The sequence below is a fragment of the Zychaea mexicana genome, assembly GCF_025766255.1.
Source record: "Zychaea mexicana strain RSA 1403 chromosome Unknown BDB00scaffold_11, whole genome shotgun sequence".
NCBI lineage: Eukaryota > Fungi > Mucoromycota > Mucoromycetes > Mucorales > Lichtheimiaceae > Zychaea > Zychaea mexicana.
This window is the reverse complement of record NW_026516674.1, coordinates 163,246-177,352: the sequence shown is the minus strand read 5'-3', so window position 1 is coordinate 177,352 and position 14,107 is coordinate 163,246. Positions and strand designations below refer to the sequence as shown.

At 43.3% G+C, this 14,107-nt stretch overlaps 5 protein-coding genes across 5 annotated transcripts; 2 read left to right on the top strand and 3 right to left on the bottom strand.

The window, feature by feature from the left end:
* Positions 1–2,510: 2,510 nt before the first annotated feature.
* Positions 2,511–3,740, bottom strand: BDB00DRAFT_757379 (P-loop containing nucleoside triphosphate hydrolase protein; the record flags this gene model as incomplete). The annotated part of the gene is made up of 4 exons (XM_053118983.1): positions 2,511–2,954; positions 3,049–3,346; positions 3,420–3,526; positions 3,597–3,740. Coding segments are annotated over 4 exons (993 nt in total), but the record flags the coding sequence as incomplete, so codon positions are not given.
* An 846-nt stretch (positions 3,741–4,586) lies between these two features.
* BDB00DRAFT_785080 (uncharacterized protein) lies at positions 4,587–5,485 on the top strand (the record flags this gene model as incomplete). Its single annotated transcript, XM_053120516.1, has 2 exons — positions 4,587–4,914; positions 4,995–5,485. 2 exons carry the CDS (start codon positions 4,587–4,589, stop codon positions 5,483–5,485), a joined length of 819 nt encoding a protein of 272 aa, XP_052983237.1.
* Positions 5,486–5,699: 214 nt separating this feature from the next.
* Positions 5,700–7,401, bottom strand: BDB00DRAFT_868813 (uncharacterized protein; the record flags this gene model as incomplete). Its single annotated transcript, XM_053126512.1, has 6 exons — positions 5,700–5,856; positions 6,568–6,646; positions 6,713–6,806; positions 6,993–7,060; positions 7,160–7,220; positions 7,360–7,401. The coding sequence occupies 6 exons, from the start codon at positions 7,399–7,401 to the stop codon at positions 5,700–5,702; spliced, it is 501 nt and encodes a 166-aa protein (XP_052983236.1).
* Positions 7,402–8,062: 661 nt separating this feature from the next.
* BDB00DRAFT_926215 (uncharacterized protein) lies at positions 8,063–9,955 on the bottom strand (the record flags this gene model as incomplete). Its single annotated transcript, XM_053128835.1, has 4 exons — positions 9,485–9,955; positions 9,210–9,423; positions 8,345–8,479; positions 8,063–8,243 (listed from the first exon to the last, which is right to left on the bottom strand). Exons 1-4 carry the CDS (start codon positions 9,603–9,605, stop codon positions 8,063–8,065), a joined length of 651 nt encoding a protein of 216 aa, XP_052983235.1. The 5' UTR covers positions 9,606–9,955.
* A 2,461-nt stretch (positions 9,956–12,416) lies between these two features.
* On the top strand, positions 12,417–13,498 carry BDB00DRAFT_806246 (uncharacterized protein). Its single transcript, XM_053122250.1, has 3 exons — positions 12,417–12,615; positions 12,689–12,987; positions 13,267–13,498. The coding sequence occupies exons 2-3, from the start codon at positions 12,700–12,702 to the stop codon at positions 13,375–13,377; spliced, it is 399 nt and encodes a 132-aa protein (XP_052983234.1). The 5' UTR covers positions 12,417–12,615; positions 12,689–12,699; the 3' UTR covers positions 13,378–13,498.
* Positions 13,499–14,107: the final 609 nt, after the last annotated feature.

Sequence of the window (14,107 nt, the reverse complement as noted above, 5' to 3'; positions counted from 1 at the left end):
AAGTTATAAGGCGAAATTGTTCAGGGATGATAAGTGCTGTAGACACTGAGGGGCGCGCTGTCACAGCGACTTCCTCGTCTCTACCAAGCCCAGGCGAGGCATCCATCGCGGCGCGTTGGCAACGAATACTGCGACGTCCCCGATCTACAAGACAATTCCCATATGGTCAAGGAGATTCCGATTACTGTTAGTTGCACCCATAGAAAAAAAACGCGAATCGTTCGCATGAGAAACATCTATTGACTCCGCGCATAGGTAAATTAGTAATTGATTTTTAAAAGACCAAAAGCTCTTGCTAGAAACAAAATTGTATAGCAATAGATCATGTATGTACAAATTACAATGGTTCCCCGTTTAATTTCACTCTCAATAAGATAAACCCTCAGTTTATTCAACCTTTTTCTATACCCCCTTTAAGCATAGAACACTGCTCGAATCACCCTCGTTTCGTGTCAACCCTCAGTAGTTTCGACACTTTATAGACCCCCTTTGAGGTTGAATTTAAACGGGAAACCTCTGTATACGAGAGAGAGACAATTTATACGGATTCAGCAAAATATAATAGAGTAACTGGCGTGTACATAAGCAACCTTTTACTAAATCAGAAACACTACTTGCTTGTTCTGCAAGGACAGGGCAGTGGTGTATAGGTTATGAATGAAAAATCGCAGTAAAAGCTATATTTGCTACATACTGTACTCTGGTGATATAACAGCAGCATTACCGTATGTAGAAAGAAGTGCATTACTATCTTTAAAGATATTCATACGTCTAAGCATACAAGTGACAGTAACTACAGTAGCACGGGAAAGACATGCATTTTATCGATTCTTTTATATCATCATCCTTCCTCTTGTTTTGACGGACATACTGTAATATTCTAAGGGTCCATCAGCAGCGACGTTTCAAAGATGCCAGTGCGTCACTATCATAGAAGGCTTTCTTTTTTGTAATTTATACCATGATTAAATAATTCTATTGTATAACTCTGGATTTACGTACCAAAAAAGCTCGCAGTATTTGAATTGACTTTTACTAAGCAGCTGACAGATGACCAGCAAGCATCAGCTTCGTCGTTTGCCGAGCGCGAACGATTTCGCCATTTCCTTACTGTACTTTTAATACGAAAGGGTTCAGAAGGAGCCTTAATTCTGTATACATAACTTATAATTTGCTGCGTTTTGTTATCGTTGCGCTTCTTTAGAAGGGTATCCAAATTATCAATTGAGGGCGCTCGTCAGTTCACACATGCGTAATCGTTCATAAGCTTTGTCCGTTTCATAGGTTTTTATTGCTTTGGCCATGTATTTCATACAGCTGTCGGGATTAACTCAGGTTGTTGGTGCAAAAAAGAAAAGAAGGGAGATGTACATAGAAGGCCATCAACGATAATATAAACATGGAGGAGCGTTGTGACTCATATTTAGCTTATTGCACCCATATTGTTGTCAATAGCCACGTAAACGATAATTATATAAATGCATAGCCCTTCGACATCCTGTTCAAGATACAGAGAACTGCTGGGATAAGTAATACTGGAAATGATAATTAATTGTCAAGAGTTAAATATAATTGCTGTTATTTGTCGCTACTGCTACTATGGAGCAACATAGTAGTAAGCGTATCGCCAGTCCGTTTGCATATAGAAAAATTCAGCTGAGCATGTCTATGTATGCAGCAATGAACATGTTAGGTTCGGTACATGCACACGGCGTAAATAAGAATATTTTGTTGTGCAGTGCCCTCCTTTAACAAAAAAAATTATTGCGTTTGTTTTTGCTACCGATAGTGTGTGGCACAAGAAGTAAACGTTATGCGGACGAACGTTATATCCACAAAGCCTTCATATGTACAAAAGTTTCCCTCTACTTCTCCTTTTCCTCCTCTTTTTTTGGATGTGGGCGTAAACTATATAAGAAACTGTTTCTATTTAGAGATCTAAAGCATAATTATGGTAAGAATTAAAGTGTACTAGTACAGAGAAATGTGCATTCCCCCTTGCTCAGAAACGTATGATGCCATAACAATGACTTCCTACATGAAGGATTCAAACATAGGGTGGTAGAAGTAGTATCATAAGGAGAGAGCTTTCTTGTACATATGCACGTGTATGTATACATGATACATACATACGTTCGTCAATATCGCTTTGTAATCATACATCTGGTCTCTAACTCTTCTCTCCCCCCCCCCCCCCGCGAACAACATACGATGACATTACAGCTGTCAATATATTGCATTGTGTGACATAGAAGGACATTAGCGCGAATTCTATCGTTCTATGTACTTGATTACTCGCCAGACGTCAAGTTCCAAAAGATCCAATGACGACATGTACTTTTCTTTGAAGTTAAAGAAAGATTTTATATAAACCATTGTATTATACGCTTATTAGAAAGGAGAAGAAAAAAAGACGTAGAATATGTAGAAAGACAACCGAAGCACAGAAAGAAGAGAGAAGGCAGCTAGTATGTGGTAAACAAAGTAAAGTCTAATTTTTTATTTGTTTTTTATCGACCACCATTATTCTTTTCTTTGCCTAATCTGCACAGCCGAGCTACGAGACCTGACAGTTGAACCAAACTCTGATGTCCATCCAAGATCCGCATGTGGGTCATACCAATCTCTTTCAAATAATCCAAACGCAACTCCTCATCCAGCTCATTGAATGACTTGATTACGCGAAAAACGGTTGTGATGATATCCAATGCGGCATAACCCAAATCATAGAGTTCACGTATGCACTTGTCTGCCTCCATAATGTCGCCCTTGCTACACGATTCAAGAATGTGTCGAACAACGACCGGGTGAGGTTGGTCGCATACTTTGAACACGTTATCGGCATTGACTTGCTTGAAGCCGTAGTATGTAGATTGTAAGTTGTTGATAGCTTGTCGCATGTCGCCGTCTGCCGTAAAAATCAAGGCTTGCAATCCATCTTCTGTAGCATCCACCTATTTCGTATTCGAATCATGACAATGATGATATCATGGGATGAGAAGCAAAATTCACAACATCACTGAGATGATAAAACATCCCGAAACTTACATTTTCCATTTTGCAAATTTCCATCAGACGTTGAAGCACTTGGGTATCTGTCAGCTTTGTGTACCGCATCACGGCACAACGTGACTGGATGGGCTCAATGATTTTGTTGGATTGGTTGCATGCCAATGCGAATCGCGTCGTATTTGAATATATTTCCATTGTACGTCGAAGCGCCTGCTGTGCACCAGAGGTCATGCTGTCTGCTTCATCGAGAATGATGAGCTTGTGTCGACCTGGAGGTAGCGTTACTTTTGTCTGTGCAAATGTTTTGATTCGATTTCGGACAACATCAATGCCTCTATATTTTCATCTCGTTTAGTCGTATATCCTTATATGCAACTCTCCTCGCCGATACCATTACTGTAACACACCTGTCATCCGATGCATTCAATTCCAATACACCCTCCTTATATGCACTGCCTAATAATTCGTGTGCCAGACACAAGATACTCGTAGTCTTACCGATACCTGGAAGACCCTATACATAAAACAACCGGATTCAGCTCAATCGATTCAGTTGATCAAGTTGAGGGGCGATTTGTACTTACGGCTAAAATAACGTTGGGCATGTTGCCATCGCGAGCAACAACTTTGAGTCGAGCTACTGTGTCTTCATTGCCAACAATGTCTTTTAAAAGAATAGGACGATACTTTTCGACCCTACATATTGAGAAACCTGTTTTAATATTATTGACTCACTAATCAAACAGTTCGGATCGCGAGCTGTAAAAACAACATTGGTGTTTTATTACCAAGGGAGCACGTAGCCAGTTGTTTCTTCAGTTGGTTTTGCTTTAGATGTTGCTGGGGACGTTGAATCTACTTCCATTATTTTTGTGTGAGCTGAAAAAAAGAAACCGCGTTTTGGTGTCGCGCGTATCTTTTCGCGTGTTTGGGAGAGCTGGACTTGAAACCGGTCAAGCTCCAATCTTCGGATCTTTTATTATGGTATATGTCACCCAATGCAATGCTAAGCCTGACAGAAGTTTATGTGAGCGTTAGCGCAGAAAATCAGAGCCATTTCTCTTGGGTAGAGCGTATGTATATAATGGAGCTTGTAAACCGCAAAAAAGAGCAAGAGGGGAACCTCTGGTACGATCATCGATTTAATGGGACTCTGATTTTTTACGCGCCTATCTTTTCCCTTCTCAAGTGTAATTCGTTGTTGTTGAGTCACAACGTTTCGACAGGACCTTGCTACTAGCATGGCTAGAGAATATAACCCTAAAGTATATTTTTCATAATTGCTGCCATGTATTGTAGGCAGAAAGAAGAGTCAATAGCGCTGCTGCTACTAAACTTTTCCTGCTGCTGAGCATTTGACATATTTACGCGTTTGGGGTGGCTCCGACGATCCGCTTCCCTTTCGCAGAACATTCCGATACACTTATAAATATACACAACCATGGCAGAACAAATATTAGATATGGACATTGGTACATTCTTCTCGTCTGTACAAAAAGAGTAAAAAAATAAAAAAGAGTGAAAAATGATTTAAGCACGGTATACAAACGACGGTTGACGACCTGCTCATAGACATGCTCGAGGAACAAGAACGCAATCTCATTGCCCAAGCATCCTCCTCCTCGGCTTTTGACGATATTGAGGCCATTGCAGATCTGGAATCAGCACTTGGTACCGGCGATGACGTTTTCAATACGACTACGACAATGGCCGTACCTGCCGAAGATTTCAGAAGCGAACAGAAATTTAATGGAGAGGAAGAAGAAAACCAAAGCAAGGAATCGATTCCACGACCTGAAGCTTTATTTTTGCACGGTTTAGACGAGATGAGCACCAAAGACATTCGTGCTTACTGCAGCAATTTGTCTCTGGAGAAAATTGAGTGGATCAACGACACATCTTGTAAGGCTGCTTTTCATTAACCACACCCACTTAAAGTAACTATTCTTTTTTGTCTAATCACACATATTCGTGTATTTCAGGCAATTTGGTTTTTGCGAACAAAGAAGCTGTAGAGAAAGCTATTGAGGAGTTGCTTGTCAGTGATATTGAGGATCCAGTGACACATCGAATTTTACGCAAAGCACGGGCATACACACAAGAAAGTTCTGGACACGTGTTTGACAATCTTCATATTCGCATAGCAACGGATTGGGATGTTAAGGAGCGTGGTGCTCGTGATCGAAGCCGTTATTATCTGCTCCATGGTGGCGACAGTGGTCCGGCCGCGTCGTCAAGATTGCCCGACCTTCCCAAAGGCGGCGTATTTAATCGACTGGGTAGACGAAATGAATCGCGTCCGCAAGGCCGACGAGGAGGACGACAACGTCAAGAAGAACGACGATCCCTTTCACCTCAGCCACGACGATCTGACAGGAGATTCAATGACGATGGTACCACGGCCGATGACGATAGTTCGATCCAAGTGCCTGACAGTCTCAAGGGAAGAATCGGTCCACGGCGGCCACGATAATACTGAACACCAAAAAGAATAAATATAAAAAGCATAGCATTTGCATCACTTTTCCAGAAAGCTTCTACATTGGCTTTTTTTGAGTTTTGTAAAAAAGTTAAACTAGTATTGACAACAGGCCACAACATTTATTTTATAACACATGTATAGTTCACCGACAACTTCCAAAATAAAACTTCGACTACTACTGCTAATCACTAACTACCGACAACAACTACTGACGACGTTCAGGACCAGGGCTGCGTTCGCGATCGTCACGACGCGATCTTCTTTCACTGCCATAATCTCTGTCTCTGTCGCGACGAGGAGATCTGTCTCTATCATCACGGCGGCGATCACGGCGATCAAAATCTCTGTCTCTTCCTCCTCCTCTGTAGATCTAATTGTTTGAGTCAGTTAGTGGAACTGTAAGCTGATTCTTTAAGAGTAAAGGAGAGAGGGGGTTATACATACTTGACATCAAACACAGCAGAGAGAACATCCGAAAGATAGGCCAGCCAGAAGGGAAACCGCGGATATAGATAGAAGAGATAAAAAATAGAGAGATAGATAGAGATGGTAACAGAGTGTCAGAGCTTGTTTCTCTCGCGGCTTGCAATAGTAAAAGACGGTAATAATCCTTCTTCTTTCTCCTCAGGCACAGATCACGGCTAAAAGCACCCCATCCACTCAACAGAGAGAAGCACACATGGGATTCTTTCTCTTGAATAAGGGGGGCGCTATCTCGCTGGATGTACAGTAGCAGTAGTAGCAGGTAGTCTCTCTCTCTCTCTTTTTGTTGTTTTCTGCTTTTGCAAGTGAGGGGCAGCGGGCGGGAGAAATAAAAAAAAGAAGAAGAGCAGCACAGCAAGCAAGCAAGCAGGCGCCGACATCACGCACGCAGCACCACACAAACAAAAAGCTCGACCACCAAACCAATATAAATATTGGGCAGTATACCGGCACGGGTAGTGAAAGAAAAAAGCCAAAGCAGAAAGGGCAGGGGGGGAGAACGACCCAATCATCCCATTGCACGGCAACAACAGCTTCTTGCCCAAGGCAGATAGAAAGGAATTTTGGAGAAGGATGGTGGGGGTGGGTACCTTCTGTCACGCCCAAAGTCCCGTCGAGGTCCGCGTCTGTCACCACGAGGCTTTTCACGGCAATCCTTGGCCCAATGTCCTATCGAGAGAGCGGTTCATCATGTCAGCAAAAGTGCTTCCGTGTGCATGTCATTTACTGCTTTACTGCCGTTAGGAAACACACCATCTTTGCCACAGTTGAAACATTCGTTCTCGTTGGGGCGCTTTCCATTGTTCTTGGCCCACTCCACCACGAGTTCCTATATGACGGGAGGAAAAAGGTGTAAATATTGGCACACATTATACACACATGGATAATCAAGGGGGTATGGAGTGGAGTGGCAAATGGTATTGGTAAGTCAGTGACCACCATCCACACACACACACACATGCACAGGTAGCACACTTTTGATGGCAACAAACAACAATTACGGGGTAAAACAAACCTTTCCATGGATCTCGTTCATGGCCTCCTCCGCATCACGCTTATCTTCGAATTCGACAAAGCCAAAGTCTATGAAAAAACAAACGCAAGAGCGTGTACATGCTTTAGTATAAATGATGACAATGAATCTTTTTTATTTTACAAACTGATAAATCAGAGATACGCAACCTGTCTTGACATCCAATCGAGTGATCTTGCCATATTTCGTAAAGATACTCTCCAACTCACGCTAAAATCTTATCGTTAATAATAGAACAACAACACAAAAAAAAAAGATTTTTTTTTCCTTTATTGCAAACTCCACGAATCTCTCTCCCCCCCCCCCCACAAACAGCGAAAGACAGATCATTCAACGCTGATCAACTTACAGTACTCATGCTCTTTGGGATACGGCCAATGAAAAGTGCCATGATGTTAATGATTCAGAAAAAGATGAAAGGGGTTTCGTTGAAAAGTTTTTTTTTTTGTTAAAAAAAAAGGAGGAGTTGATTTCACTGGCCAAAGGGAAAGAAAGAGAGAGAGAGCAAAAAGATTTGAGCGGGTCGTATATATTGTCAGGCCCAAACTCTCTCGGATGTAACTGGATTGACAAAATCAAAAGAATAGGGTCCCCGCAATCTGATTGGTTATCGCTTGGAGAGGTAAGTAGTATGTGTGTTGGCTTAATTGCCTATTTTGCAGTGCATAAGCCGTGATGATGATAATGCTCCCATTATCATACACACACAAACACACTGCAAAACAAGATAGCACCACAAGAGGTCATACAGAAGGGTTACTACCAAGCTAAAGGATGGAAGGCTCTCTATTGCTCCTGTAGTAAAACGATCTGTACACTGTATGTGCATGGAGTAAACATTAGCATACATGTGCGCCTGGTGCTCGCACACCACAAGTAATTGATCGCAAATTACAGGCGCTAGGTTTCAATATCTTGCTCGCCCACATCATATAGGTTCGGGTTAACGTAAACAATGCTTTGCAAATGATGCGATACTATAAATGGCGCTAGCCATGGTACCCATACACTCCATCCTCTCTATTCGTATGCAAACCGTTTGTCTTTGGTTATTATGTTGATGACTTGGCGGAAAGCGAGCCAACTTTCTGTTCAAATCGGATCTTTGGTTCAGCTTCTTGGGATGAATGTCTTGAGAGTTTACTGTTTGCAGCGACAATACCGACAAGGTCACTGTGCTCGTGAAATGCTGCTTGGCCGACGCCTACTTGACACTCGTACTGGTACGTTGCACTATTGTAATGGGTCATTTCACCCTCAAAACCGGGCAAAGATTCAATGTCAACGTCTTGAGCTTATACAATGATTTTGCCTTTGATTTCATGATATGTCACCAGCGGCCAATGGATAGGACAGGAATAGCAGAGACAGTCTCAATTTTAAGAACCTGACGACGAGTCTTTTTGTAATCTTTGATAAACACAGGCAATGCTCGGGCTTCCGGGATTGTCGCACCCGTGGCAGCTTCTCTGTGATAGTAGCTAATATAGCGCTCCACTTGGATGTCTCCTCGAGTTTCGACGTATCGATGAGCAAGTATCGTACAAATATTAGAATTTCGTCATTGTTCTTTGTATATCAATCAAATCGCAGTTTTGGTTGGTCTTGATGTTCATACAAGACATGCATTTCAGTGCGTCTTTCTTGACTAGGGGTCGACAAAATGACATGGCATGCTCGTATTTTGCTCCAAAAGCGATGTTCGCTGTGTCAGGCTCCGCGCACTTTGCCTGCACCACCTTTGTTGTATTCGTCAGCAATTTTGTAAGTTGATGCTTGGTGGCCTAAAAGCTTCTCCTATCCTTCCTTTGCGTTGGCGACAATGGTAGGCGCATACTATGCGAGGCGGCTCGCTTGTTCCGAGTACACTGTCAAAAAAATTTGAGTGCAGATGAACGTAATTGCATCGAACAGCCTCGCGTTTGCGATCGATTCGTTTCTTGGTCGCATGCTTCCTATTTTCAAACAAATGTGCAATTGTCGCATCTTGCTAGTTGGAGCTTGCCACCAAGCTAATTGTTTTTGGAGACCCCTAAAGATGGATTTTTTTTTGGTATGGCCCAGAGAGTAGGGCGAAGTTTTATTTCCGACGTCGTGTCAGAGTGAGTGACGATGCCGGGGCAGGCCCTGCGCCATACTTCTTCCTTGGGGGGGAACAATGAAAGAGAAAATGATGTGCTGATTCTACGCGCGTGTTACAGATATACGACAGGTTGCTGATGGCATAAAATTCGGGACAATTCGGGTGGAGAGTTTTGGTGGTTGGTAGGGTGGAGTGCAAAGCCCGATAGCCATTGAGTTCGAGCCATAGCTTCCCTAAAAGGCTGGAGCAAAGCATACGCGTCGACGACACCGAGTTCAAGTTGCTCATGTACTGTGCGTTCTTCGCGAGTCCCACCGGCGGGAAGAAAGGCTGGAGAGTGAGGCGATTGTGGCCCAGGTGCTGCCGCATACGAGACAGCAGATATCGATACCTAGACTCTTCCGCTGGACGACGTAGCCGTACATGGTAGTCGAAAACGAAGAGATCTTTGACCAACAGATTCTTAAAACCGGGTTGTTTTGGGGGGGTCGACACCCTCTACCGGTTTCCATATTGCGTTGAGAGGCAATTCCAGGCACGTAGCGACCGACAGGTCCAGCTCATTGAGATCAATGGCCAGCGTGTCGAAGGCACGGAATAATAGTTTGTTGACGGACAATAATGTGGGCGTGGCAATTTCTTTGCGCGCACCCGTACAGATGATGCCAACGCGCCAAACGGGACAAGCGGGGTTTTAATTCATGATTGTGCGAAGATGATTCCTTGAAACATAGGCTTATCATCGTTGTCACAACATCATTGTCGTTATCGCACCGATTGAAGAGGCTGATAAAATCGTCCTAAAAAAGGCGATAATTTTTGTATCTTATCTGCTGTGTAATGGTATTAATAAAGAAAGACGGGGTAACGTACATCATTGTAGTTACTGGCGCTTTAAGGTGTCCAGCAACTTACACGTAAATTGCTGAAACACATTGGGTATCAGCTATTGGCAGTGCGTGAGTACAATCCAAGTATAGCTATTATTAATACATGCAACCATCCTACTCACTCCCTTTGTGCAGGCCCACTGTTTTCGTCGTTTCATCATGCGTAGGAAAGAGGTTCTTCTGTTACAATACTAGCAACAACGAGAAGCCATTTTTCATTGTAACTAAAACAATGAACAGAGAATCAAAGTGGAAAAGGAAAACAATGTCTCGTATATTATGTGTGTAAGTACTGTAATATGAGAGACACGGCCAATGGTTTGTACAAAAAGACATCATCAACCAAGACTACCAGTATACATGGTAGGTGCGAAAAGCCTTTTCGTTAGAACATTGTTTCTTATTGGTACAAGTATAAAAGCAACGATGGTTTTAGCGACCCTACAATGAAGCCCATTTTCTTCAAATACTCTCTTCCTCAATCTTTACCGTAACTCATCTTGTTATTGTTACTCTCAACCGACACCAGTTCGGCAGATGAGCATCACCGTCGATCTGCTTTTGTACAGTTAATACGCTCGCCCCCTCAACTCTTTGAAAAAAAAAAAAAAAGTCATCTAAATCTCCGAGCAACGTTGAGAGTAGTCAACAACATAAGGCTGATCGAATGCACGCATGATGAAGCTGCGTATAACGGACAAGCGGGCGGAACTATTGAATAACTCTAGTGTTTGACTTTTTAAACCTATAGATTGCGTTGTAGTACAGTAGTAGTGGATAATAGTTGAAGGAGGAGAAGGCAGGAAGGTCGGAATGAACGGGTTTTGAATATGGATATACCGTCTACTAAAACTACGCAATGCATTATTGGTTAGCACGCCAAATAAGGCGTATCTTTCAGCAACACTTATAAATTCATCTATTCATGGCAGTCCTAATCTGATGAGAAGCAGCACACTTTGTATTTTACTAATATGGTGATATATAACATATAAACTACTAGGATGATATATAGAACATCCCATTATATTCTTCTTCCTGGGTCTGTTGTCTATAACTGTTGTATGCATTTGCACCGGCCTCTCGTTGACTTTCTTTTTTGCATAAAGAGATGTGCTGTTCGCGAAAAGCAAAAGATTTCGGTCGGCCCCCTTTTTGCCCTTTTGACTGCATGATCACGGTTAACAAAAATTTCTACAGACTGCGCACAAAAGAAGAAATTTCTTATTGATTTCTCGGCAAAGCTTCCGGGTTGACCGGTTCATGGAACGACGCTATTGATGATGACGATGAGTGGGCCCCTCATCCCCTCCTTTTCTTTTATTTACATGGTCAAAACTTTTTATATTATCATTCATCAGTACCCCATCAGCACGAGCCAACATTAAAGAAAAAGACTGCCGGCCAGCATAGGACCCACGAATTTAGATGAAAGACTCAACTGATGCTTTTTTTTTCGTGCAACACACAACTATGGCGGTTCTTATGGAAATCCGCTGTTCCGCCCCGGCCGTGACTATGGAAATAAAAAATGAGGACCTTCGAGGTTGTCCCCACGCTCACACTCAGACACATCTGCAAATCCCGCCTCCTTTTCTTCCTCTTCTCCCCTCTTCTCCACACTGACACCTCTGTTGTTATTGTCGAATACCCGTCTTTTTTTTCTTTTAATTCCACTGCATATACACACAGCATATACACACAGCACACACACACACACACACGCTATAATGTATGCAATTAGTACCACAGATTACAGCACATTTGATACCTGGATTATGGTCCTGATTTCGTCCATTGCTTGCATCCTTGGAGGTAAATTTTCAAGTTCAAGTTATTAGTAATAGCAATTGAAGCACAAGTCAAGTTACTGTTTTATTGTTAAATGAAACGGTGTGTTGACTGGATTTAAAACATGTTGTTCCTGTTTCGGCTACACATTTTGAATTAGCCTCGGTCGTTTTCGTGGACCTAGTGTACCCGTCTTCACAATGCGCGCCAGTGCTTGAAAGACCAGCAGTGGTCGCTTCTTCGATGGCGTTAGGCTCGGGAGTCATGTTATTTTCTGCTCTGTACACATTATTACCTGCGTCTCGCGTACGGCTGCAGTCGGACTACGGCGTTTATATCTGTTACTTTGTGGGTATTCTAGCAACCCTCGTGATCACTCGTATTGTCCACTCCATGGCGCCTGACGCCATCCATTCACATTCAACGGATGATATTCACCACAGCCATGATCAATACCACCCTAGCCATCGCTATTCGGAATCCAGCACTACAAGTAGCAGCACCACCGTTGCTTCCACTCCACCTTATCCAGAGGAAGAGGACGAGACAAAGCAGATGTTTTCAAAATCCGCTGCCGCTATAGCATCCCCCAATGAGCGCACAAGACTAATACCCTGGGACGATCAACACGTTGAGCAGCAGTATCGATCAAGAGATCATCGTCACCACCCGACTTTTGCTACCACTCCTACTACTACTACTACTACTACTACTACTGCTGCTGCTGCTGCTGCTGCTGCTGTGACCACCGGTACGGATGGCGTACCCTACCCAGAAAATGATGACTATTTCCGTATTGGTATCCAGACCGCTGTTGCCATCTGCATCCACAAATTTCCAGGTAATTCTCACTTGACCCTGTTTGCTGAACAAGAAGAGAGTGTGGGTCAAACTCACCTTGTAGTACCTATTAGAGGGCTTGATTATGTTCATATCCGGACAAGCATCCGAGACGATAGGAGTGAGCGTGTGCTTTGCAATGACGATCCACAATTTCATTGAAGGGTTCATGATTGCAATGCCTCTGTACTTTGCCACCCAATCCAGAGTCCGCGCCTTTTTTTATGCCGCGTTGCTGGGCGGGATGTCGCAACCTCTTGGAGCGGCGCTTGGGGTGGTTGCGCTGGACACGGTAACCCAGGAACAGCAGGATGCGTTGTTTGGCATTACGTTTGGCGTTGTGAGCGGAATGATGTCGCTTATTGCTGTGCAGGTAAGAGCTTAAAGAGAAAGAGAGAGAGAGAGAGAGAGAAACGGCGGTCTCCTTTCAAAAAGAGTTGCATATTTGACACTACTACCTCTTCTGTGTGGTGTGTTGCTGTGCATCGTTATTTTCGGAGCAGAATAGCTTAGCTGACCCTGTGTGCCCCCTTCTCTCTATCCCCCCCCCTTTGCCATGATTCCACAACACACAAAAACAAAAAAACCGTTGTCGTTTCTTGGTTTGAAATGGGATCGTTGTTGCTATTCTTCTTATTATTATTATTTATAGAGCATGCTTCCCCAGGCAATCAAGGCGGACCCACAGCAGCGCTATGTGTCTGTGTTCTTTTTCGTCGGCATATTGCTGGTTGGACTGGCATCGCTGCTGAAATCAGTATAACCAAATGTGTACTCTGCATATGCCTCCAGCTGCAAGTGCTCGACTGCACATGTATCATCATCATCATCCTTTTAACCCAACCTAAGCTGGTATCCAACTTTCTCTCTCTCTCTCTTTCTCTCACTCTCGAGACTGGCTTCCGACGAACGAACCAAGGACTACTACTAGACGCGCGCAGCATATAATCTACTACACGACACGCATCTTATTATATAATATTCATTCGCATATTTCCTCCTCTCAAGGCACCTCCCCCCCCTTATTTTTTTTTCTTCTTCCAACCGGGGGACTCCGCACATCACTTTGTTTCCTTCTAGCACATCACAACATAGCCCCAGAAAGAACAAGAAACCACCACCATGTTGTATACCCCACATGAGCTAGCTAGCTAGCTGCTGCTGCTGCTGTTGCTGCTTGCTGCTTGCTGCTTGCTGTGGGATGTCTCTTTTATACATAGTAATAAATGAATCAGCCTTCTTTCGTGACTCTACTTACTTACTGGACTGTCAGCAATGGGGCTTGTATCATTTACTTATAAGCAAGTGCAGATGCATAGACTGGAAAGTAAAAAAAGAATTGCGGCTCTCTCTCTCTCTCTCTCTCTCTTTTTTTTTTTTCAGGGTGCATCACGCAGCAGGGCGTCGAGCGAAAAATAACTTATAGTTGGGTCACCTTGCATATGTAATATTCACATTATAGGTGGTGCCTGATGCTGCGAGCTGCCAGCTGC

Bases quoted from the DNA above. Each gene is read 5' to 3' on its own strand.
- BDB00DRAFT_806246 (XM_053122250.1), top strand. From the start codon at position 12,700: ATGTTCATATCCGGACAAGCATCCGAGACGATAGGAGTGAGCGTGTGC. The intron at 12,988-13,266 runs GTAAGAGCTTAA...TATTATTTATAG, and splicing joins TGTCGCTTATTGCTGTGCAG to AGCATGCTTCCCCAGGCAAT.